This window comes from Populus trichocarpa, chromosome 14 (assembly GCF_000002775.5).
Source record: "Populus trichocarpa isolate Nisqually-1 chromosome 14, P.trichocarpa_v4.1, whole genome shotgun sequence".
NCBI classification, from domain to species: domain Eukaryota; kingdom Viridiplantae; phylum Streptophyta; class Magnoliopsida; order Malpighiales; family Salicaceae; genus Populus; species Populus trichocarpa.
Genome location: NC_037298.2, coordinates 11,752,870 through 11,778,290, shown reverse-complemented (window position 1 = coordinate 11,778,290; position 25,421 = coordinate 11,752,870). Strand labels below are relative to the sequence as shown.

The 25,421-nt window shown below is 37.3% G+C and overlaps 3 protein-coding genes and 1 long non-coding RNA gene across 6 annotated transcripts; 2 read left to right on the top strand and 2 right to left on the bottom strand.

Moving 5' to 3' along the window:
* The first annotated feature begins 1,771 nt into the window (after positions 1-1,771).
* LOC7468551 (uncharacterized) lies at positions 1,772-8,094 on the top strand. The gene is made up of 7 exons (XM_002321138.4): positions 1,772-3,014; positions 4,518-4,634; positions 6,408-6,586; positions 6,671-6,764; positions 6,894-6,971; positions 7,100-7,201; positions 7,718-8,094. The coding sequence occupies exons 1-7, from the start codon at positions 2,523-2,525 to the stop codon at positions 7,853-7,855; spliced, it is 1,200 nt and encodes a 399-aa protein (XP_002321174.1). The 5' UTR covers positions 1,772-2,522; the 3' UTR covers positions 7,856-8,094.
* LOC127904293 (uncharacterized) lies at positions 4,980-5,999 on the bottom strand. Its single transcript, XR_008057310.1, has 2 exons — positions 5,286-5,999; positions 4,980-5,174 (listed from the first exon to the last, which is right to left on the bottom strand). It is a non-coding gene; the product is annotated as an uncharacterized LOC127904293 (long non-coding RNA).
* A 4,755-nt stretch (positions 8,095-12,849) lies between the features above and the next one.
* On the top strand, positions 12,850-17,625 carry LOC7468550 (BTB/POZ domain-containing protein At2g04740). Its single transcript, XM_024585657.2, has 5 exons — positions 12,850-13,400; positions 15,382-16,141; positions 16,457-16,493; positions 16,564-16,697; positions 17,113-17,625. The coding sequence occupies exons 1-5, from the start codon at positions 12,923-12,925 to the stop codon at positions 17,459-17,461; spliced, it is 1,758 nt and encodes a 585-aa protein (XP_024441425.1). The 5' UTR covers positions 12,850-12,922; the 3' UTR covers positions 17,462-17,625.
* Positions 17,626-17,738: 113 nt separating this feature from the next.
* LOC7455983 (fimbrin-5) lies at positions 17,739-23,175 on the bottom strand. 3 transcript variants are annotated; one of them, XM_002320471.3, is made up of 15 exons: positions 22,964-23,175; positions 22,562-22,662; positions 22,304-22,474; positions 21,926-22,170; positions 21,668-21,839; positions 21,536-21,574; positions 21,300-21,368; positions 21,066-21,182; positions 20,572-20,783; positions 19,946-20,101; positions 19,674-19,873; positions 19,237-19,403; positions 19,051-19,147; positions 18,742-18,833; positions 17,739-18,347 (listed from the first exon to the last, which is right to left on the bottom strand). In XM_002320471.3, exons 2-15 carry the CDS (start codon positions 22,646-22,648, stop codon positions 18,132-18,134), a joined length of 2,040 nt encoding a protein of 679 aa, XP_002320507.1. In that variant the 5' UTR covers positions 22,649-22,662; positions 22,964-23,175; the 3' UTR covers positions 17,739-18,131. The 3 variants fall into 3 exon arrangements, with proteins under 3 accessions (XP_002320507.1, XP_024441423.1, XP_024441422.1); XM_024585655.2 differs by having other exon boundaries at positions 22,562-22,754; positions 22,964-23,174; XM_024585654.2 differs by having other exon boundaries at positions 22,562-22,713; positions 22,964-23,173.
* Between the last annotated feature and the right edge of the window lie 2,246 nt (positions 23,176-25,421).

Sequence of the window (25,421 nt, the reverse complement as noted above, 5' to 3'; positions counted from 1 at the left end):
AACAAGTTTTGGGAAGAAACTAGTGGCTTTTTAATAAGTTTCCCATAGACACACCAATGATGAGGTTCCAAAATCCAAGATGCTAGGGAATAAGGCTTATGTGTTGGATAATCGGTTAATCTCTTAATTTAATCAATCTGATCCATTCTCTTTAGACAAGGTGTTTGATGGTTTGATATGGAAAACCTAGGTGGTTGGTAGCTAGTGGTGCCTAGCAAGTCAAGATGGCTAGTAGTTGGTACCTGGAAAAGGTTATATTTGATGGATGTAGGGACTCTTAAATGCTTAAGTCAGTAACTTTATAGAGAGAGAAAATGCAATGATATTTTATAGAGATAGACTTTAAAAATATGTATACTAAAAATGTTAAAAATAAAAAGATTGTGAACTTTGAGCTTTAAAGAATTCATGAGGTATTTATAGCTCATCTTGTCTTTTGTGGAGAGGAGAGGTTGAAGAATCATTTTACTCTTGTGATTTTGAGTTGTATTCTACTTAAGATAATATTTATTGGATTGATATAAAATACTGTGGAATCCACGTGGAGTCCTTGAAAAATTCTCAAAAGAGTGTTGGGCACGAATATGGTGCCTTAGAGGTAAAAGATGAGTTCAAGTGCGCTATGTAGATCCAAACATGTTGGGGTCGGACATGGTAAGCCGAGTTCACGTGGGTGCTAGGGTGCATGCCCAACACCAAAGGTGCTAGGCGTGATAGCACGCCCAACACAAGTATGTCACACCTTATTGGGCATTCTAGCTTGAGCTTGGGTTTCCACGACTGAGCCCTTGGTCATGGTAGCATGAGCTCATGAGGTGTTTTTTTGGGCTTGTTTAATTTTTTTAGAGTTTTTTTAAATCGTGAAATTTGTGTTTATCAATATCAATAAATTTTAATTCAATTTGTATTAATACTATTTTAAAAAAAAACTCTCGAAGTCAAACTTATCTTTTATAACAAGAAAAAAAACAATATATATTGAAAAAAAATATAAAGAGATTTACATCATATGACAATTAGTTTGTATGTTTGTTTTTCTTTTTTTTCCGTCTTGTCTCCTTGTTTCAAAAGCAAAAGCATTAACCATTTGGCAAATATTTTCATATATCGAGGAGACATTCATATCTCAGATTTTTTTTTATATAAATATGTTACTAGGAAATAATTCTGTCAAATATTTTCAACAAAAAATTCCAGTATTCATTTTCTCTTTTCATCCCTGTTCTAAACTAATTTGTCTATGAAAATACTTTACTAGAAAATAATTTTTAAATAGCAAGGGATTTGTAATATCAAATAAATTAAATAATATGTAAGCCAAATATAGATTTTGTTTTCTAAAAAGAGATTTTGAAAATAATTTATTAATTTCTTTCAAACTCTTAGAAAATTACAAAAAAATTGATGGCAAACACACGTTTCTAAAAAGATATTAATAGTAATTAAACCTATTTTCAATAGTTTTTTTTTTTTATTTCTAAGGATTTGTTTTAAAAATAATTACACAACACAAGTAAATGCGATCTCAAGTTCTTATTGTTCTGTATATATATATATAGTCTGCTTGAGCTGCCTTCACTCAGTAATTCGCACAAAAAAAGAAAAGAAAAGGAAAATAGAAAAAGAAATTATCGTGATTTGTGAGGCAAGGCAACCGCATCTTTAGAGAGGGTAGTTTTGTAATTGAAGCAAATCATCAGCCTCTCCGTGCAAATCTTACCCTAACTTCTGTACGCCCTTTATTATCCGCTCTTGTAACGCTCTAGCAAAAAAAAAAAAAACAAAGTTTCGTCCAAAATGACAGATCAGACCCCCAAAAAAAGTGAACAGTTGCAGTTTCGTCCCTTCCATAATTTCCAAATCCAGCTCCTCCTCTCTTCCACTTTATCAAATCATCACCCTTCCATATCTTCTTCCCAACCTCACACCTCAGTGACAGAGTTCACCTTTTTTTTCCCGTTAAGTCCCTTCTTATTTTCATGTTTTCTCTCTTTTTCCTCAAAGCTTTGCTTACCCTGAAAAATCGGGTCTTTTTTATTTTCTTTGTCACCCATTTGTTTTAAAAATCCTTCCTTTTTTTTTTTTTTAACTAGAAAGACAGGAAGAAAACTTGACAAGCTCTTCAACCATCATCCCTATCTTTCTCTCTGCATATTCCTTACCAGGAAGATCTGTTTTGCGAGTCTTGTCTGATCAATCTGTTTGAATAAAACCTGTGCTTTTCTTGGTCCCTCTTGCGGTTTTAATATTTATTTCCTTTCAACTAGTAATTGGAAAGTTTAAAGCTTTTTTTTTTTCTATATCAATTGCAAGCTTATAGGATAAGACGGTCTTCCATTTCTCTACTCATCCCAAGCCAGTTCAATTTAAGCTACAAAATTGACCGTTTCTTATGTTTCCAAGCCATTTGTGGCCTTTTCACATTTGACTAATAAAATCATAAAAAAAGAAGCCTTCTCCTTTTACCACCACTTCTTTTCTCATCTTTGCCTTGCTGATCTAACAGAGAAATAAAAAAAAAAATGTATCAAACACATAGCCAAAGAGAATTTGCCATAGAATTCCAACCTCAAATACACATATTGAGGCCAAGCATCCATTCAAGAAGGGCAAATATAGTGGTAAAATTCCAAGACCTTTATGGGTTCACTGTAGAGGGCAATGTGGATGATGTTAATATATTGAATGAGGTTAGAGAGAAGGTGAGGCAACAGGGGAGGGTTTGGTGGGCGTTGGAGGCAAGCAAAGGTGCTAATTGGTATCTGCAGCCACAGGTTTCTTCATTAACTGAAGGGATTGCACTCAAATCTTCTCTCAAATTGTCTAATCTGACGAATGCAATTACTTTGAAGAGGTTAATAAGGAAGGGGATACCCCCTGTGCTGAGGCCTAAGGTTTGGTTTTCTCTCTCCGGTGCTGCAAAGAAGAAGTCTACAGTGCCTGAGAGTTATTACAGTGATTTGACCAAGGCCGTTGAAGGGAAGGTCACAGCAGCTACAAAGCAGATTGATCATGTGAGTCTTAATTTCTGTTATGTTGCAACATGCCAATGCTGGTTTTGATATAATTTGGATTGGTTTTCTTCGTTTATTCTGATTGATGAATTATGTTGTTTGGTACTTTGGTGTTTTTGTGCTGCCTTGATGATGGGCTTGGACAATTTTCTGTTGGCTTTGATTGTCAAGTTATGATATTAGATTTGGTGGTTATGCTGGCTTTACTATCATGCGTGAATCCGTTTGCTTATTTTGAATTGCAATGATGGTTGTGGCCATGATGTGAAATTGTTTTGTTGTCTTGCTTAAAGCCTGATGTTTTAGATTTACTTGCGATGTGCTCTGCTGGGATACCAGATTTCTTTCGAAAAGATAGGTGTTTGCATCCTAATTCTTCAAATGTTGAAAGTTTTTGTTTAGAGTGTTGATGCATGAGAAGATAAAGGATTTTGTTTTAGATTCATTTTCTGATAGAATCTGGTGATTATTTTTTCCTTTTTTTGCCTAAAGCAAATCCAATTTTGTGATTCAGCATTATTAATTTGTCCTTTTTTTTTTCGTAATGTCAAAACCAATAAGAACATATCATTCACGACAAAACCTATCAAGAGTACATGTAATTCTGATGTTCCTCCAAAATGACGCTTAATAAGCAAGGTGGAACATTACTAGTACAAATAAACACAGGAGTGCTCCTAGAAACCAGTTTAGCAATAGCATGTGGGGTGTGATTATTACTTGGTCTCACATGCTTAAAGAAGAGGAATTTGTGCAGTTACTCAGCTGCAAAATACCATTATAAATGGCTTCAATTTCCCAGGATCAAGAGCCTTGCACAATCTCATTCACCACTTCTAAGCAATCGCATCCAGCTTAAAGCCTTCATCCCTTTTGAACTAGCAACAGAGGAACAATAGACTGCTTTAACAAAAATCAAATGACCATGAGTATCACAAATTACAAACCTATACCCCCCTTCTTTCGTTTCAGCATTATTTTTTGTTGCCATTTTCAAACTCAAATTGTCAGAATCCGTTGTTCCTACCGATTACTGATCAAGATATATCGTGACAGGTCAAGATATATTGTGGCTGAATTCTTACCATGTTCATCAAAGTCTAACAGTCTTTCTTTATTTGCTTCTTTGATGTCTCTTGTGGAGACATGTTGTTCTGCTGTCTGAACACATTGAATGGGGGAAGTAAGAATCATTCAGACGAATGAAAAAGTACTTTTGATGAGTGTTTATTAGAGTACCTCATTGCTGTATGCCTTGGAGACAAACAACTTATACAGTGCTGGTTCTCTTGTACATTTATTAATGATTGGGTAAATTTTCCATAGAAAGGAATTTAGTCATCGCTTCGTTTATTTAACTTTTTTTTTCAAGCTTATGTTACTTGGTCTGCTTGGCAGAAAAATTATTGTACTGTTTCCCAATAGTATCCCTTACATTACAGGTGCTGTTCATTTTGCTATCAATTTCTTTTTTTCACTGTGTTAATTTGCTCTTGCTTGCAGGACCTGCCACGGACCTTTCCTGGTCATCCATGGTTGGACACTCCAGAGGGCCATGCTGCACTCCGACGAGTTCTTGTCGGATATTCTTTCCGTGATTCAGATGTTGGCTATTGTCAGGTAGGTTATTTATGGGGCTGACATTGTTTAATTAAAAAATGTACAGTTATGCGATTACTCAGTGTCAAATGAAGTAATTCAAAAGTTCCATGTTTCATCTTGCACACTTTGTTTGGTTGATAATAATGCCCTTACATTAATTTTTGTACTCTTAGAAGCTCATCAGCATGAGCTTGGCCTGGAATTATTCTGTATATATTTGGCAGCAGAGCAAGATGAATGCAGAGTTATATTCAGAATTCTTGTATCGTAGTCAAATTTAGGGCTGAGCATTTCCGGTTCGGTCCGGTTTTGAACCAAAATAAACAACCAGACCGAATTATTTTTTTTTTAATTTTTTGAACCGAACCGAACCGAAAACCGGTTCAAACCGATTAATTTCGGTTCGGTTCGGTTCGGTTTTTTTCCCTTCCAAACCGGTTCAAACCCAATGGTTCTCTCTACTTCTCCTGCAATCTCATACAACAGATCCCAAGTTGCTGGAGGTGAAGACCCATTCGGGCTTCCACGGCTAGATCCTTGTCTACAACTGCACCCAACCTTGCAAATCAGGCAAAAAACCCAAGACCCGAACATTAGCCCCAGAAAACATAATCACAGAAACCAGAGCAGATTGTCCTATTTTAAAAAGAAACATAAAGGAAGCAATACCTTAGTCTTTTCGGTGCTGCAAGGGAGGTCGTTTCTCTTGAAATCATCTTCAAGGGTGGAGTGAGTCATTTGATGAGTTAACTCAGCCAAGTACTCTTCTTCATCACTCTTTGTCTTAGTAGAGCCAACGATGACCAACTTGTTTTGCTTTGATTTTTCACCAGCCAGAGAGTGAAGGGAAAGAGATGCAGAGAAGGGAGGGGAGGGGGGCGGCCCACCAGCCAAAGAGTGAAATGAGAGAGATGCAGAGAAGGGAGGGCAGGGGGGAGAGTAAAGTGAGAGTGAAATGAGAGAGATGCAGAGGGGGGGGCGGCAGCTGATGGCTTAATGCCTTATTCTAGGGTTAGAAAAGATTGTATTTATACTTGCCTTTTTTTTGAAGTGCTGACTGGTTGAACCGGTTCGGTTCGGTTCGGTTCAATCGGTTTCAGACTTCAGAAACCGAAACCGAACCGAACCGGAATTTTTTTGTGATTTTTTAATCGGTTAATTCGGTTTTTTTTTTCGGTTCGGTTTTTTCGGTTATTTTTTGTCCGGTTTTCTCGGTTTAATCGGTTTATCGGTTTTTTTGCTCACCCCTAGTCAAATTCTTGCTGCACCTTGCTCAAGTATTTTAGCTGTACCGAGCTGATAGCCTCTAGATGTACTAAATGCTTAGTCTCCGTTTCTTTCTGTTTTCCTATGAGCATAGCTTCTAGATCAATCACCCTGAGATTTACTATTTACTCCATATTTTCTTGATGTACTTTTATGTGTAATATCATGTTCATCTGTGTTCGTATTATTTCCTAATCATCACATTGTCTGATCTTGCCCCAAATCTTCTTCATTACCACTTTGTAAATCATTAATGGCTTCCTTGTCATCTAGGAAGAATCTCCATTTGTTTTCCCATGCTGGAATTACTGCTTCAACATGCATATCTGGCATAGCATATTTATCTTCCCAGACTATTCATCTAAGGAACCAAAAAATGATATGCTAGTAGGTGTGTACCAGCTAGGCAGCTACTGATTTTGTTTTTGAATTGGCCATGGTTTAATTTCATAGATTTCCATTATTAAGTTCTTAAATAAATAAATTCTAATTTCATAAAACGTGTTCTAATTATCTTTGGAGCAGGGCTTAAATTATGTTGCAGCACTGTTGTTGCTTGTGATGAAAACAGAGGAAGATGCTTTCTGGATGCTAGCAGTTCTTCTGGAGAATGTCTTAGTTAGTGACTGCTACACAAATAATTTGTCAGGATGCCACGTTGAGCAAAGAGTTTTCCAGGATTTGCTTGTTAAAAAGTGCCCAAGGTATTTTCCTTTTGATGGCCTAGCTAGTTGGCTTTTTAATGGTTGTCAATTTGCTAAGAAATTGGGAATAAAAAAACAATGCAGAATAGCTACTCATTTGGAAGAACTAGAGTTTGATGTCTCCCTTGTTGCCACTGAATGGTTCCTATGCCTCTTCTCTAAGAGCTTGCCTTCGGAGGTTGGATTGCCGCTCTCCCTCTCATGCGCTCTCTCTCTCTCTCTTAGACACACGCTTTCTCCTGAGTAGAAAGATCGTAATGTTTTCATTGATGAATAACATTTTTTCCTTTGCCTTGCTACATTCCAGACAACTCTGCGGGTGTGGGATGTCCTTTTCTATGAGGGAGCAAAGGTTCTGTTTCATGTAGCTTTGGCTATATTCAAGGTGCTAGTGCTTTGCTTTTGCACTGGGCTTTTTATTTAAGCTGTTTGAATTTCTATAAACAAGCTTAGAAGTTTCTTGAACATCATTATTAAGCAAAACAAACAATAAATTGAGATTTATGATTGCAGATGAAGGAAGAGGAGCTGCTTCAAACTCACCATGTTGGTGATGTAATTAATATATTACAGAAAACAACGCATCACCTCTTTGATCCTGATGAATTATTGACGGTAAGACAGTTTACTTGCTGCCTCACCCCCTACATAAAATAGTTTTCTATTGATTATTGCATAGCACATTTTCTATGTTTTTTTTTGTGAGGAAAAGGAGGAGAATTAGGATGAGTGAGAACATGTTAGAGAATGTAATCTTTGGTGCAGGACAAACCATAATTTAATTTTTAATTGATAGTCAAAGAATGATGGGGCTTCTCTTGATTTAGTACTAACTTGACTTGTCAAACAACCCAATGGATTAGTCGTTAGTTTCTCAAGCTATGAGCATGATATTGGTTAAAAAGCTGATTATAGATTATTTTCCCCTCCATTTGGTGTCCCTAAACCCCTTTTGCAAGGAACTGCTCCCATCTTCTTGTCCTGTCCTGTTCTGTAATGGCAATCACCTAATTCATTATAATGACGACTAGCAAGTTAGTGAGGCATCTGCATTTTCTTGTTTTGAGTGCAACTTCCCTCAATTCATAAAGAAAATGTACACTGAAACTTCACCTTATCTAAATCTTTCAGGTGGCATTTGATAAGATAGGTTCCATGACAACTAACACTATATCAAAGGAAAGGAAAAAGCAGGAGCCAGCAGTAATGGCAGAGCTTGATCAAAGATTGAGAAGGCTAAACTCAATCAAAATGGATGACGAGAAATAGCAGCACTTTTAGCACCTTGATCAAAATTGTTATATAACACATCTTAGAAGTGGCTTGTTTCCCCTGAGGAGAATATTTATTGATCCCCCCTTATCTCTGAAAGGGAAGGACAGTAAAGTGTGCGTTTTGTTGTTTTGAAGGATGTTGTAGGTGGCTGAATGTAAATTTGAGCTTGTTTTGACGCTAGCATTTAAATTAAAATGCAAGTCAGACATTGCTGACCTTTTACCGCCCTGCAATTTTCATATCTGATCCGAAGCATTCTAAAACTACTCTGGAATTGTTTTATTCCCCGAAATCACAGACTCGTGTCCGGCGCAAGGTAAGTTTACCAGTTTGATATCAAACTGCTCTTGAAATTGGAATGAATTCTGTCACATTAGAAGCAAGTGATTAAAGGACCCCCTGGTGTGTGGTCTATAAGCCATGTTGAGCCTTGCAATAAACAGTCCATTGCGGTTTGTTGGAAAATCACCATAATTAAGCTATGGAAGCCCTCAAATGAAATGGCCCAAATGAGGGTCTCATCCGTGTTAACAAGTGAAGAACTGTTCTTGTGACTCGCTAGTGCCTTTCATAAAACCCGAGTTCGAGCCTCTTTTCTGTAAAAGAAAAAACAGAGAGAAGACAACAGCAAGGTAGGTTATATCCTAGCCAGTAGCCAGCTCTGGATTGGTGGGAGTTGCCACTGTAAAAGTCATTGATGTGCCCATTAATGATTAAACAAGTAATCCATTCTTGCAGATATGATAGTAAAAACTAAAAACAGCTGTTTGAACTTTCGCATATTCAGTTTTCAACTCGATCTGATGGCAAATCTGGAGAGCCCTAGTCACCTGCCATTATTCCACTAGCGCCGTGGGATTCTGGTGGTTTGCTTTCCAAATTGCTATGGATGTCAGCGGAGCTGTTAGGGAAATTGATTGGAGATATATCCATGTCGATGTACATATCATCAGCTTCAAATGGTATTGCAATATCATTTTCTCCCGGTAAGACTGAAGCAGTACTGCGTCTTCCCTCATTTTGCATCCCATTCAGATTCCCATGGGAATGTTTCTTTGTATGGTCGCTCTCCCAGCCTTCAATGTCGACATAACCAAAACAGCCCTTGCTCTGCTCACCAGTGACAAGTGCTCTGATTCCCTACACGTCTGCAATCACCCCGAGGAACGCCAAGTGGATTAGGGAAACCATCACATAATATTCATCTCCGGATAAATAATCATCTTGTTCTTTAGATACGTGACCATGCTCTCGTGCTATTGGAATGCGCCAGGCAGTCCAATCAGCACGACTCCAAATATATATCGGAGGTGTGTTCACAGTCCAATCTTCTATCTGCTTGCCATTCGCAACAGCTGATCCAGACAGATAAAATGACTGTAAAACCAAGAAAATAAATAAAATTTGCTACGTTAGAAGCTTATATTTCATATAATTCCACTCAGGAATTGCAATGAGCGGCCTCCCCGCGTTTTATACCCTTGCCTGAGAGTAGTCTATCATCCTCCCATATTAAAGGATTCAGATGGAGGTAATAAGAGCAATGAGCTTTAGTCTAAACTCTAGAGCCTTGCTAATAAATTGATTAGCAAGTTGTGCATCAATCCAAATGAGGGATTCAGCCCTATGATCTGATAAATGGAAATATAAAGAAAAATAGAAAATTAAAGAATCAGGCTTATGCATCTGAGTTAACAAATCTGAACACCCTGCTAATCAAAAAGCCAAATCTTTACTCTTTTCGTACCAGCTGTGAACTGTCTAGCAATTCCTCCAAGGTTCATCCATTCTCTTCTCAAAACAGAAATCGTTCTGCAAAAAAGACACTTCTAAGCACCTTAAAAAGCTGACATTCACCAGCAAGCAGGAAAAAAGCAACAAAATCAGTATGAAATATGTTAAGTGACGGGTTTTCTATTTCCATTTCATTGGTTGGGATAACGCATGACAGCGATCTTTAACATTACCAGAAACCACGTAAAGATCAAGGACTGTAACTATCAATTACACCACAACCCTTCTGTTCTGCCTAATGCAAATTACACCCAAAGCAAATGATAAAGCAAACTTGTAGAATAACTCTCTGTTCATGAAGTTTGCCAATCTCGATGAAAGTTAAAGGAAATAGAACACAATCCTCATTTTTCGCTGTGAGACATGCATCGAACTGTATGTTTCATTAGTAAAGATTACATAAATTCTTGCCCAAAAAAACAGGAAATGACATGATGTGGTTCCCACTGGGATGAAGTCTTACAAGGGAGCATTTGGAGATCGTCCTGCTCCCAGCAGTTCATATAAATCGGTCAATATAGATTTCAATGAAGCACATACAAAGCTAACAGACCCACTTAATACATAGATCGATTACAGTGCAGCAAGAATCCACAATGGGTTACGAGGCATTGAGACTGATGAAGTTGTAAAAACTTCATATTGAATTAGGCTTCCTCCTGTCCTGAGCTAAAATGTAATATACAATATCTTTGAATAATAATAAAAAAAATTATAGAACAAAAGACTCTTAATAATTAAATTAATAAATATAGGAGTAGAAAATAGCGTGTATAAAAAAGAAATAAAATATACTAGTGTGATGCAATAAGTTTGACTTATGATGTGAAGTAACGAAGCTTAGATTTTATTAGAGTTATTTGACTTGAATTGCTTAAATTGACTTGGATTTCTTAAATGATGATCAAGATATTTATAAACTATAATCATGGAAACATTTGCGCTATCATTGGTTGCGGTGTTTGCACATGACATGGAGAAGTATGAGCATAAAATAACCTTTAGTGAAAAAAAAGGGTGATGATTATGACATATGTTCGATAATTATTTGACAAATCGAGGTGAAAGTGTTATGAGACGAAAATATACTAGATTGAATTGAGATAATTTTAATTAAATTATTAGATTCATAATTTGTATTATGAGATCATAATAATTATATATAAAGTAAATAAAAAACTAGTTATGAAATTTAATTCTTAATCAATTTAATATTAAAAAATAAAATTAAAAAAAATCAATTAAAAAAGGATAAAAAACGATTTGAGTTAACTTGAATTAACCTGCCAAATCCATGACCCGAGTCATAAGATCATGATAACCTTATAAAAGATAAATCAAAATAAATTATGAAACTCAATTCCCAATCAATTTAAATGTTGAAAGGTGAAATTGAAAAAAATTCAATTTAAGAAAAAGAACGTGAAAAAATAACCCGAGTTAATCTAGGTTAACCTGCAAAACTCGTGATCTAGATCATGAGACCTAGATAATCTCGTAGAAAGCAACAAAAAAAAATGACACAGGTTAACCCGAGTTACCCTCCAAACTCGCGGCTCGGGTCATAAGATTGAGATAATATCATATAAGGCAAATCAAAACTAATTATGAAGCACAATTAGTCAATTATCGATCAATCCATTGTTGAAGAATGAAATTGAAAAAAAAAATCAATCTAAAAAAACACAATAAAATAACTTGAGTCAACCCTAATTAACTCGCAAAACTCGAGATCTATGTCATGAAACCGATATAATTTAATAGAAAATAAACTGAAAAGAATAACAAAGCTTAATTCTCAATTAATATAATATTGAAGAATAAAATTAAAAAAAAAATCCGAATCAATCGGATTAACCTGTTAAACTTGCAACATGGGTTATAAGACTTGGACAACCACATAGAAAACAAATTATAACAAATTATAAAACTTAATTTTTAATAAACTAAATGTTAAAATATAAAATAAAAAATGCACATTAAAAAGAAATTAAAAGCAGGAAAAACTTGTTTTTCATTTAAAAATATATTTAATTTTTTTAATTTTTTTTAATTTTGAGATCAGTAAATTAAAACAATTAAAAAATATCATTTTAATATATATATATATATGTGTGTGTGTGTGTGTGTTTTTTTTTTTTTTTTTTTTGTGGGGCCTTGGGAGTTCCCTACCTAGGGCTGAGCATTTCCGGTTCGGTCCGGTTTTGAACCAAAATAAACAACTAAACCGAATTTTTTTTTTAATTTTGTGAACCGAACCGAAAACCGGTTCAAACCGATTAATTTCGGTTCGGTTCGGTTCGGTTTTTTTTCCTTTCAAACCGGTTCAAACCCAATGGTCCTCTCTACTTCTCCTGCAACCTCATACAGTAGATCCTAAGTTGCTAGAGATGAAGACCCATTGACATTCAGACTTCCACGGCTAGATCCTTGTCTACAACTGCACTTGCATCCAACTACACATAGCATTGATGGAGACGATCCAGACAAAACCCAACCTTGCAAATCAGGCAAAAAACCCAAGACCCGAACATCAGACCCAGAAAACATAATCACAGAAACCAGAGCAGGTCGTCCTACTTTAAAAAGAAACATAAAGGAAGCAATACCTTAGTCTTTTCGGTGCTGCAAGGGGGGTCGTTTCTCTTGAAATCATCTTCAAGGGCGGAGTGAGCCGTTTGGTGAGTTAACTCAGCCAAGTAATCTTCTTCGTCACTCTGTGTCTCAGTAGAGCCAACGACGACCAACTTGTTCTGCTTTGATTTTTCACCAGCCAGAGAGTAAAGAGAGAGATGCAGAGAAGGGAGGGGAGGGGAGGGGGGCCAACCAAAAAGTAAAGTGAAAGTGAAAGTAAAAGTAAAAGTGGAGAGATGCAGAGAAGTGAGGGGAGGGGGGGTGGGGTGGCAGTTGATAGTTTAATGTTATTCTAGGGTTAGAAAGCATGATATTTATACTTGTCTTTTTTTTTTAAGTGGTTGCTGGTTGAACCGGTTCGGTTCGGTTCAATCGGTTTCAGACTTTAGAAACCGAAACCGAACCGAACCGGAATTTTTTTGTGATTTTTTAATCGGTTAATTCGGTTTTTTTTTCAGTTTGGTTTTTTCGGTTATTTTTTTTCCGGTTTTCTCAGTTTAATCGGTTTATCGGTTTTTTTCTCACCCCTATCCCTACCTTTAAAACCCAAGAAACATTTCCCTCCAGTTCATTCTTTCCCACCTCACCTCACCTCGCACGCTCAATCCAATCAAACGCCCATCCATCCAATTAATGCCCCCAAATCGCCCATCATCCGGATGGATAATCGACTCGGACCTGGACGAAATAGACCTTGACCCCTCCGATTTCACTTCCTCTCTCCCACTTAAAAAAGTCCCCAACGGCGATGTTTTCCAAGCCTCCCGTGCCGGTGACGTCGAACGCCTCAAATACTTGCTAGAATCAGGCGTCAATGTCAACGCGCGGGACAAGTGGGATTCCGTTGCTTTGTACTACGCTTGCCTCGCCGGACACCTTGATGCCGCCCGCATGTTGCTGGAGAGTGGGGCTATTTGCTCCGAGCACACTTTCGACGGCGACAGGTGTCACTATGCCGCTTTGAATTTGAAGGTCAGGAAGTTATTGAAGGCTTTTGAGGCTAGGCCGCCGCCTTTGGCACCGTTGCAGGCTGCCTTGAGAGATACTTTTTTGAGCTGCGAGGCTAATAGGGTTTATTTGGAACAGAGCGAGGCTATTTATCGTGTTTCAGGTTGGTGCCTTAATTTCGTTTTTTTCCCTTTTCATTTTGAAAATGACTGTATTTGCTCATTGTTTGGTAAACTTGTCAAGTAATATTCTGTATTCAAATAGTTAGAGTCGTGTTTGGTTTGCATCAGGATTGGAAATGGAAATGGAGAGGGACCTCTTGTTCTATTCCTTTCCTTATGCAATGTTGTTTCGTTTGCTAATAGCGTGGATGAAGATTCCGCAAGAAATGAAATATTGTTCGTGGGAAATTTATATCACATGTTTTAATTGGAAGTAGAATTGGAATTCAAGTCCCATTTTCGAGTGATCCAAACATGGCCTAAGCTTATATCTTTCCATTTGATTTTGGATAAAACAGTCGTTTGAGCATCGTTATGGTGTCACTGGGACTAGCCTTTTTTTTTGCTTTATCAGACTTCGTTCCACTGCAAGCGTCTTTAGTGGTGTTTCTCTGGCAGATGTTCTGTAACACTCCACCTCACTAGCAAGATATTGTCCGCTCTGGGCCTCCTAGTCCACCCATGTCCAGGGCTTCCACCTAGGTCCCCCTCACGGGTTTGTTCTTGGCAGCCACGCATGGCCCCAAAACGCGTCTTACTAGTCAAGGTGAGCATGCACTTATAAGGCCCTGGCTCTGGACGCTCGCTTCCGATGTGGGATCTTACAATCCCCCCACCTTAAGACGAGCCGTCCTCGGCTCTGATACCAAATGTAACACCCCACCTCACTAGCAAGATATTGTCCGCTTTGGGCCTCCCAGTCCACCCATGTCCAGGGCTTCCACCCAGGTCCCCCTCACGGGTTTGTTCTTGGCAGCCATGCATGGCCCCAAAACTCGTCTTACTAGTCAAGGTGAGCATGCACTTATAAGGCCCTGGCTCTGGATGCTCGCTTCCGATGTGGGATTTTACAAATGTAACACCCCACCTCACTAGCAAGATATTGTCCGCTTTGGGCCTCCCAGTCCACCCATGTCCAGGGCTTCCACCCAGGTCCCCCTCACGGGTTTGTTCTTGGCAGCCACGCATGGCCCCAAAACGTGTCTTACTAGTCAAGATGAGCATGCACTTATAAGGCCCTGGCTCTGGACGCTCGCTTCCGATGTGGGATCTTACATGTTCGGTCAGAATGGAAACTTTATCCCGCTAGTTAATAGAGCTGCATTATTTCTCGGGTGGATGCCTTGACCTCGTGTTTGTGCTTCATCAATAGCATTTTTAGTTAATTCTATCATTTTCTTTCATTCTATTATGTTCTCAACCAATCTTTGCATAATCTGTGGCAGCACTTAAGTTGTTTGGAGCTATCTATCTCACTTGAGATTTAATTAGATTTATCCTGTTTAGGGAGGGTTATGGCGGATTTAGACAAAGTACAGCCTTAACTTCCATGGAATCATAAGCGTGAGTAAATGGGTTAGAGAATTGAAAGTCAAAAAACGTTTGGATATTTTGGTGAGACTGAGAAAGCAATTCCACAAATGATATGATGCTATAAAATCTGAATCAATTGAAGAGACTTGTGCTGAGAATTGGAGAGGACATGGTGAGCTTATGTGTTAGAAATGGGGCTGGGTATTTTGATATTTCAGTTTGTGATGAATTTGTGTAGCGTGTAAAGGTTTATTTAAACATGGATGATGTGTTTTCTGTGTCCTTTCCTTTTTCATCAACAATCATGAAACCTGCCTTCCTTGGGGTTAACTTTTTGAGAGTAGAAGATCTGATGAGCATGAGCTTCCTAAGACCCACATGAATTGTTCAGAATCGTCTTTCACCTTTTTGTAAAGGTTTTGTTTCTTATGCATATATGTTACAAACAATGGATATTTCAAAGTAACTCTATTCTACTTCCATAATCTTGAATTTGTGCATATTGCAGCTTCATGAGTTTTTGATTGTTGGTCAGATTATCGTGGTTGTGCATTTTTTCTCCTGAGAACAATATGGATTTGACACTCGACATGTGATATTGTTGAGTAGGTCTTTCATCCAGTGGGGTATCCAATGCCAATCACTTCCCTCCAGATGTCGTATTTTTTGTGCAAGGTAGGCCTATTGAAGCTCACAGAGTCATATTAAGTGCTCGGTCACCTTTTTTTAAGAGAAAGTTCAAAACTGATTGGAGAGGCCGCAGTGAAGTGAGATTAGCAAGGGAAAAGTTGTCATATCCTGCTCTTTACAGTCTCGTTCACTTCTTTTATTCTGACAGACTGGAGATTGCTGTAGATGACATGGAAGATCTGGTAAGAATCTGCAAAGTATGCAAATGTGAATCTTTACAAAGGGTTCTTGAGAAGGAATTGATTCACCAAAAATATGCAGAGTACAAAGCACTGAGAGATCTAGACAACTCTCAGAAACGTTATATCTTACAGGGCCTATCACTTCCTGAGGAAGACAGGCTTTCTGCTGCCCTGCACCGGGTCCTTCAGAGCTCTTTGGCAAGGTCCACTATGCAACAAAACCTAGAAAATGATGTTGATAGGCTAGTATCTTCTTTTAATGTAGTGCAAATGAATGATTGTGTAGATGATCTTGCTGATATTTGTGTAAGAGTTGATAATAAGATTTTTCGTTGCCATCAAGTGGTTTTGGCATCAAGGTCAGAATACTTTAGAGCAAGACTGTCCCATATGAAGGACTTTCATGAAGGGAAAGTGGGGTTACCTAGTGGTGCTGTTCCTTGTTTTGAAGAACATGATTTAAGCATGGAGGCATTTGAGAAAATGGTGGAGTATATGTAAGTGCTTTCTTTTCTTGTAGAAGGCTAATCCTAATTAAAATTGTCTAGAGGGTAGTATTCATTTCCAGGCTTGGTCCATTGGCCAGTGCCAATTATTCCCTGTAGTAGTGGTCCCAGGGCTCTGTAGATTTAGAAATAGTCTTGGGTGTAGTCTGAAATGTGTTGCTTAAAATCAGCATCTCCTTGCAATGTGTGTTGTATAATCAACCGTTTTAATTCTTGGAATCATTATATGCAACAATGAAATTCACTTTGTTATTGGCAATGCTAAGCACAACTGTCATGGGACTTATTTTTACTTCTTTGGTTCAGGTATACTGATGGTTTAAAGGATATAAATCCAGGGCAGGTACGTTATGTGTCAAAATGGCATGTGCCTGACTTGATATTATCAAATACTGACTCTATTGTTTGAGCAGGCAGAGGAAATGTTTGATGCTGCTTCAAGATATCTATTATTTCCCCTTAAGCGTGCAGTTGCTGATGTACTGTTGCCACAACTGGAAATGGTCTCACCAGCAGAACTGTGCCATTGGCTGATACTGTCAGACATGTAAGATGCATGTTTATTGACCTTCTTATTTCTTAAAATTTAATTGATTTCCTGGTTTGAATGTATTTGGGATGGGCTTGAAGTTCAATTTATTCAGGTGTTGAGAAGGAGTATATATTTGTGTTGTTTCAATCATGTGTCAGGGTGTGTTGAGTTGAGACACATTGAAAACAGGTTTAGGAATCTAAATATCAGCCACCTTTCTCAATGAACAGATTGTGTCATGCTATCATTCAGGAATTTAGTGGTTAAGCTCCTAATTTGAAGTCCTGCTTTTCTGATTTTTCTGAGGGAACCAGGATTCAGTTTTAGCTGATGGCCATAAAATTGACCTTTGGTTGAACCTAAATGTATCTTACTAGTTAGAGCCAAGTGGTGTCTACCGAGTTGTTAATTGGTGAATTTACGTGCGTAGGTATGGTGTCATCAAGATCAGGGAGTACTGTCTGGATACAATAGCCTGTAACTTTGAGACATTTGCTGATACTCGTGATTTCCGAGCAATGCTTTTAACGGTGCCTCCACCATCTGGAGATTCCTCGCTCCGCACAACTGCCCCAAGCGCTCCTGGAGCTGCCCTGAATACAGACCAGGGAAATCTCCTTGATGACTTGCGAGAGAAATGGCTTGAAGCTGAAGCGGCTGATCTTGACAAGAGAGATGAGAGTGCATTACTTTTTGACAAGCGCCTGGAGATGCTTATGCTTGTGGCAAAGAAAGAATCTGAAACAGTAGTTGATGATATTCAGGATTCCCCTGCATGAACTTTCCTCTTATGTGAATTTTGTTTTACATAATTTCCTTTGCACACCCTCGCACAAAGTTGGCAATAGAGAAGGTAACGTTTAGACATTTTTTCCCGACATATAAATCTTGTCATTGTATAATTCTTTTTATGGGTTCTGTCCTTATACTATTGTTTTATTAAGATTTGTGCCCTTACATTAAATTGACAAATGAAAATTATTTTTTAATGAAACTTGAGGAAAAAAAAAAACTGGCCACCCTCTTTTCTCCCTCCCCCTGTGTTCCTACCAAACAAATATAAAGGTAGAATCTATATATATAAAATTACACGACGAAATACATTAAAAAAAAATAAAAATACATGGGCAAAACGTATCATTAGCCCAATTATTTCAGCATGATGAATGCAACAGTGTTAAAAGAATATGCCTAAGAACATCAGGCTCTAATTAAAGAATGCAATTTACCGGATTCCCCCCCTTCCTTCTCTTTTTCCTTGTGTGCTTCAGGAGCACATTGATTCTGAAGACCCCCGTCTGTTCTGCACACAGAGACAGTGTGTATCTGCCAACGGCTGCTGTATTTTCCTTCGATTCTCATCTTTGGAAATGAATCAGTAATGAAAAAAGTGCTGCAGCATTTTCAGGTCATTTCATGTAAGGATCTTTTTCCTCCACATGTGTCGACTCAGTAGGACTTAGTAGCATCTGAAACTGCATCGTCCACCGTCAAATTGGAAACCTCACCAACCAGAACTTCCTCTTTCTCGCCATTTACAGACGGGGGAGGGGATGCATCAGGAACATCACTGTCTTCAGCAGCAGAAGACTCTGAGTAACCCTGTTGCTGCAGGCTCCAGTACATTATGCTTGCAGTCAATGTAAGGATCATCTTCTGGTTTACCTGTCATAATCATAAACACGAAAGCAAAGTTGATCGTTACGATCTGCCAAACTAATATACTGTACTCTGGTTAAATCCAGTTCTGCTGAAATCAGTTGGGGTCAATACGGTACCATCTGTTGACAGACTTCTTTGCATTTCTCTCAAAGAGTTCATTAAAGACCTCAAGTAAGGTCGTCAAAAGAGAAAGCTAAAGAATCTGGCAAATAACACTTCTGGTGCATGAAGAGGACTCGGGGGCCGAACCAGCCTTGATGATTCATGGTGGCTATTTTTATTAAACTTTTTAGCTAGACCTGAACAAGTAACCTACCAGAGACAAATGGAAAGAAGACACGGCACTTCATTTAATATTCAAAATATGTTCGTTCTATGTTCAGAACAGTGAGCCCACCTCTATAATATCCTCGGGTAACAAGAAGATGGAGCACCCAAGCTTTCGGGCAACACTGATTATGTAGGTAGCATTCAACTTCTTATCCTCGTCTGCAGCGTCAGAAAGAAATAAAGTGAGACATGGTCTTCGTGTCGATTGTGTCAAACTAAACTAGGCACACAGGTTCCAGCGTAGTGCTGCTTAGGAAGCCAAAATGGTTTGAGCTCGGCATGTTCCCCATTTGTTCGGCGATTGCCATACAACTCCAACATCCGCAAGCAAATAAGAAATATGTTGAGATTAGAGAGATAAAGGATTATAATGTACCAGTTTCTCCTTTCGTAACCACACTCCAGTTGACCACTCTAGGCTCCACCGCGCTAAGAAGCTCAAGGAAGAAAATTCCATTTGAAAGGTTCTTATCCTAGAAGCAAGACATCAAAACAGAGAAAGGTAAATCCTAAGGTAGAACTTGGAATAAAATTGTCTAACAAGGTCAAATTCATTCATTACCTTGAAGCTCTCCATTTGAGACGTTCTACCTGCTTTCTTCACTTTGTTGTTTGCCCATTTTAGAATGTCAGCATCTGTAATCTCTTTACCCTGGGAGTGGGAGGAGTGAGATCTTAAGTTTTTCAGGAGTTGAAGCATCGTAAACCTCATCAGTTGCCATAAATAGGCTGCGGGGAAAAGAGAGGGAAGAGTCAGTTCTTCGCAATATAAACTGAAAAGCAGTCACAAACAACTAAATTGGGACAGAAACGTTGTCAAATTAAAAGGGAAGGGAAAAGAAAATTGTTAAAGAGGTTGTTGCCGAAGCTATTTTAGAACAAACAAGTTGATTACACATAAGCTGATTAGAGAAGAACGTCAACCACCACCACCGATGCCTAATCAGCTATAACCAATCAAGAAGGAAGAAGTCAGGGGGTTGAGTTGAATAAGATAACCTAATATGAGCTTCTTATTTCCTTGGACAATGTCATTTCCAGCTACATTCACAAGGGAGAAGCACAAGTCCTTCCCTATCTGTATTACTTGGTTGCAATTCTCAACTTTTCTAAATGGCATCTTTATAGGAGGCTTGGATGCCAGCTTCCAATTAACTGATCCCGGAGAAACTTTGTCAAGAACTTCTAGAAGAACCCATCTGCAGTGCAAATCATAAACATCAATGAAGGTTCAATGAGGCTTCGTATTGAGGAGGAAACGAAAATCTCACCCGTTCCTGATATCCTCAAAAACATTATTGACATATGTAGCAGTTCCAAGACTGTTAATCCACAGTCGGAAGCACCTCTCTTCTCGAGAAGTTTGTGCATCATCTGTCATCATCTCAGCAAAGGACATCTTACTGGTATCAGCAGACAGCCCATTTCTGCAAGAGAAATTCATGTACTGGTGACACAAATTTCAAGAATAATGCTTACAGAAAAAGCCAGCATTTGCACAAAAAAGACTTTCTAATTCAGTACAATCAAGTTGCATGGAGGGCACTAAATAGGAAGCTTTTAGCAATATGGAAAAATCATTGTGAATGAACAAGAAGCTGGCTGGCAGAATGAAAATTCCATTAGCCACAATATATTGATGGTAATTGGTAAGAAGCAGACGACGGTCAGACTGGAGTGAAAGAAATTGATAAAATAGTTGACTAGATAAATCTTATTTCGCAACCTAGAAATGTTGATAGAAGAAGCAGGGATATCAATAACCTATTTTAAATATTTTAATGACAAACTAAACTTCCAGAAGCAAATATGGATACGCAACGGGACAAAGAGCATCAAAAGGTAGAGGAAATGCAAGCAAAAATGTCACTTAAAAATGTTCATCTTTTCTCAGTACCTGTGCTGAAATATTTGAGCCACAAATGCAAGATTAAGATTTGGTGATCCCTCAACAATGTCTTTAGAAGTGAGATATCCTTTACAATCCAGCTTCTCTGCCTGCACAAGAACCATGTTTGCCCTCTCTGTCGGATCCTTGGTATCCAAGGAAGCAGGGCTACTGTGTTCTGGGGCAAGAGCATTGAGAAGGTAAGCATAGGCCTCTCCATCCTGCAAATTCAAGGGTTAAAATTATGAAGAGAATAAGAGATAAAACAAGAATACCAGAAAGTATTAGTTTACAAAATCCCATATGAAGTTTATTTAATGGAAGAAAATCTACAACAAAAACTGATTTTGTTAATGCAAATATCTGCTTCAAATGCTCAATTGATTAAAAAGTGCATGGGAAATCCACTCAGCCAAGGTTTTTATCCCAAATTAAAATGCCACCAATTGCATAAGATATGAACATGAAGTATCGATAAATAATAAATTGCTGAATTTGCTTACCTTCACATCAGAAGAGAAGTTTGTAACCTGTTTACTGTAGCCAGCTTTCTTCAGATGAAAATTCATCCATTTCAATAGAACCTTTTCAGGTCCCAAACCCAAGAGCTCCTCCACATCCTGCAAATTTCTGTAAGTAATAAGCAAAACATATGGGATAGCACAAACAGATTTACCCAACATCCCTCATACAATCGAAGCATGGAAAGAAGGTAAATGAAAACGACAACTTCTGACCTTGCTGTCATCCACCAATTCCACAAGTTGAGGAGTTTTCTTAAGATTAAGGTCGGCTAATAGCTGAATCTGAAAGTTGCCACCATATTGGAAGACGACATGTTAAAAGCATAGACACCTAATCTTCAAGTCTTTTAATTTAAACAAGACTATCACCATCATCATTGTTTCTATATATATCCTGCTTCACAAAATGAATTTTACACATGTAGTGGACGAAATCTTAAGTTGAATACCTTAATAATTTGAGAAATCAATCCAAGTACCAGATGGGGCTGCAAAAGAGAAACTGGAAATATTGAGAATAACTGAAACCACAAAGAAAAATATAACAAGATTGCAAGGGAGAGCTAAGCAGCCCAACTTACTCTTGCTTCAACAAGGTCCTGTGTGCCGATATTAACAACTGTACAGCCAATAGCCTTTGCAGAATTAAGGCAAAGGGTGTGGTTCTCATTCCTTTCCCATGGATTAAGGGTCCCTTTTGTGTTAATAGCTCGCTCATCTATGGTCCCAGGAACAGCCACATTTATAAGCTTACTGCATTAAGCATTAAAAAGCATCAACATATATTCAAAACATCCTTCAACAATAAAATTGCTGTCAAGCGGATGCGACTCATCTACCAAAGAAGAACTCCATCTTTTACAAGATCAAATAAGTCATTTGTTGCTGCATCTAATGGGAGATATTTCTTCAAGAAGCGATCTTCCGCCAAGTAGCTGTTAATGTGGGACACATAGGAAGCCTTCTCTGACTCGTTGATGTTATGGTGAAATGTAGTTGTGGCTGCCTTGAGAAAGGAAACAGAGCTTTTCAGTTTCTTCCCACCTGATTTTTTAGTTGCTCGGCTTTGCAAATTTATGTATGCCTGCCAATTGAAGTTTAGCAAGGTCAATGCTTAAAATTTAAACACCAAGATAACAAGAAAAGCATTTTAAGCAGTCCTCAAACGAGAAAATAATCAAAGAATTAAAAGCTAAGCCAAATAAGCTTTAATTAACCTTTAGGAAGGATTCGAAGTCGAGTTCTTCTTCCATGTTGAAACCTGCCTCCCCCAACATAGCCTTAATACCATCCTCATTAAACATCTCAGTGAAGGCCCTCAATTTAGCAAAAATAGGTGGCAAATCCCCCACCGTGACACTACCGCACTGAGTCCTCGTCGACACAAACTAAAACCAATCCAAAAAAAAAAACAGACATTAGAATATTAACAATAACGAGAATGTAATGAAAAGAAGAGAGAGTGAGTGAGTTACCTTAGATTTGAGGGAGCGTAACTCGACTTGAGTGAACTGGCTTTGAAGCCATGGATCAGAAACAAGTACACCCACAAAACCCGACATCTTTGCTTCTTGTGCTGCACAAATTCATTAATCAGCTAATCAAGCTAAAACTGATCCCCCACTCCCTGCATGCATGCATTCCTTGATTAATTATGTAACAACAAAACTGATTCATTTAAACAATAAACAATAAAAACATTAAAATTTGTCAAGGGATTCATAAGAAAGAGGAAGAAAAAGAAGAGAAACAATAATGATGATATGCATGAATAGGATATCTGATCAAACGTCATTGAATCGCGAATGTATGTAAAATCTATTGCAGCATATGAGGGTCAAATCCAATGAAGAAGAAAAAAAGCAAGAGCCAATGACCTGAAAAACTCAGAGATTGATCATAACGTCCTTCTTTTGGGGCAATTTGTACTTGAAAGATAATGGAGAAAGAGAGAGTCAAGTGATGTTTTGGAAAAGAAAAAGGATATATGATTTGACGATGGAATGAGAAGGAGAGAAAAGCGTGTTGCCTGTAAAGACCCGCGAAGACGCAGGGCCTAATTGTAGTATGAAATTATTTTTTATAGAGCGAGAGAGAGAGGACCCAAAAATGCTGGGCTACAAGAAACACATCGAACCAGCCAGCTTTTCTAGTTTAGTTTACACTTCTAAAACTTCCCTCACCTTTTCTTTCTCTTTGATACATTCAAGTTAGTGTCTGTAAATTTTAATTGAAACACTTTAAAAAAACATCATATGAAACCCGCAATACCAATTCAACTGTGTAGGTGCCATCGTAAGACTTAGTAGAGGTCGGTTCATGATCAAATAGTTCTTTTCAAGGGCTTAATAAAGAGAGGCGGAGAAGAAACGGAGGATATTGCCGGTTGCTGGCCCGGCCAACCGTATGGTTCAGGTTACTGCTGCCTCCTATTATTATTAGGAGCATCGTCACGGAAAATCAAACCATAATTACAAGACAAGCAACTACTTTTCTTAAAGGCGTTCTTATGTTTTATTTTTCCAGGAAAATATTAAATATAACATCAAATTATCGGGTATTATCAATTTTATACTTTGACTATTTTTTATATTAATTTCACTACACTATTTTGATTTTCCAATTAAGAATTTATGTTAGTGTGTTTGAAATTGTAGTAGCGGTTGCGATTCAAAGTGCTTTTTCCTTAAAAATGCATTAAAAAAATATATTTTTTATTTTTTAAAAATTATTTTTAATATGAACACATCAAAACGATCTAAAAACATAAAAAATTATTTTTAACAAAACAAATTCAAAATTTTTAGGAATGCGATTTGCACCGCATTCCCAAACGGGCACTTAATGAAAAATATTAAGTTTCTTATAAAATAACTCTTCCCCCACAAAAATAGCATAATTTGGATGGATAACCTTAAAATAAATGAAAATACTTGATTGAGAGCTTTTGTTTTTTAAGGTTTAAGGATAATATTAATATAAAAATCATTTGATCACACCTATATAGCTGGTGTTGTAGGGGACATCTCAACAAACTAGATGTAAAAAGGGTAAAATTAAAATAAATGAGTCGCCACCTAGTTTTATAATAATTAAAAACCATGACTAGTCTCTAGAGATTCCAGATAAGGATCTGATTATGTTAAAGAAAAGATTAAAGTCATCATAAAATATCCTACCTAAAGCAAGCTATTTCGTGTTTATTTTTAACAATAAAAGTAGGTACATGCTAAGAATATATCTAAATTGATATATATTGTTAAATGTAAAGGACTACTAAGGCTTAAAATAGTGATTTGGGATTTAAGCCTAACAACACTGCTCAGTTCTCACTTTTAAAGTACGAGTGTTGGACTCAAAATGATGGTAAATGTGATGAGAATCAACAAACATTACCAAATAATTTATTAGAGATGTCAATTGGGCAAATTACATGGTTAAGGGCTAAGAAGATTAAAGAAGCATTAAATGGACTAATTCAAGATATTTAGGCCAAATTAAACATCAAAATTAAAACAATGGATGATCATGCTTTAATTAATGTAGTTCATGCAAAGAAATAAGCTGGTTCTTGGGCTTGAGGCATGCAGATTAGGCTTATTTTTCTAATATGCAATTTTATGTTAATGGGCATAACCTTTTATCTAACAATTGGATCGAGTTTAAAGTTTTTTAGAAGATTTTAAAGATCTTGTTTCCTATAAAATTAAAATTTCATAGGGATTAGACATCCAAAAAGCTTTTCTATTAAGCCCAGAAGTTAATATTCAAGATTTGCAGTATTTCCTAGTTGATTTAGGTTTTTTTTTTTCTATTTTATTTACAACTCTTTTGTTATTTTTTCAGTATTGTTTAGGAAGTTTAACCTAGTATAAATAAGGTTATTTAACTTGTATTTAGGTTTTGGGGTAATTTTGATTTCAAAACTAATATTGTGTGTGTAAGGTTACTCATATTGTTAGTTTTCCATTGAATTCTTCAAAACTTATCAAAGATTACTTCTTTATGATGTTCATCCTTATAACTTCAGTTCGTGGTTTGTTATAATCAATGAGTTAGAGTTTTCATCCAATAACTATGGTTCATTGGTTCAATTGATCATTAGATCATGTTTTTTTTTCCAATCTAATTTTAGCTTTCTCAGGTTGTGTTCAATCTTGATTATACATTTTAGGGTTCTTACACTCCGGGTTTACATTAGTTGGTATCAGAGCTTAACACCAAAATCAAGTTTTATGTGTTTTGAATTTCAGTTTGTTCTCTAGTTTAGCTTAGTGTTGCATTTTCTTTGAATATATATATATATATAAGAAAAGTTATATGTTATTAAGTTTC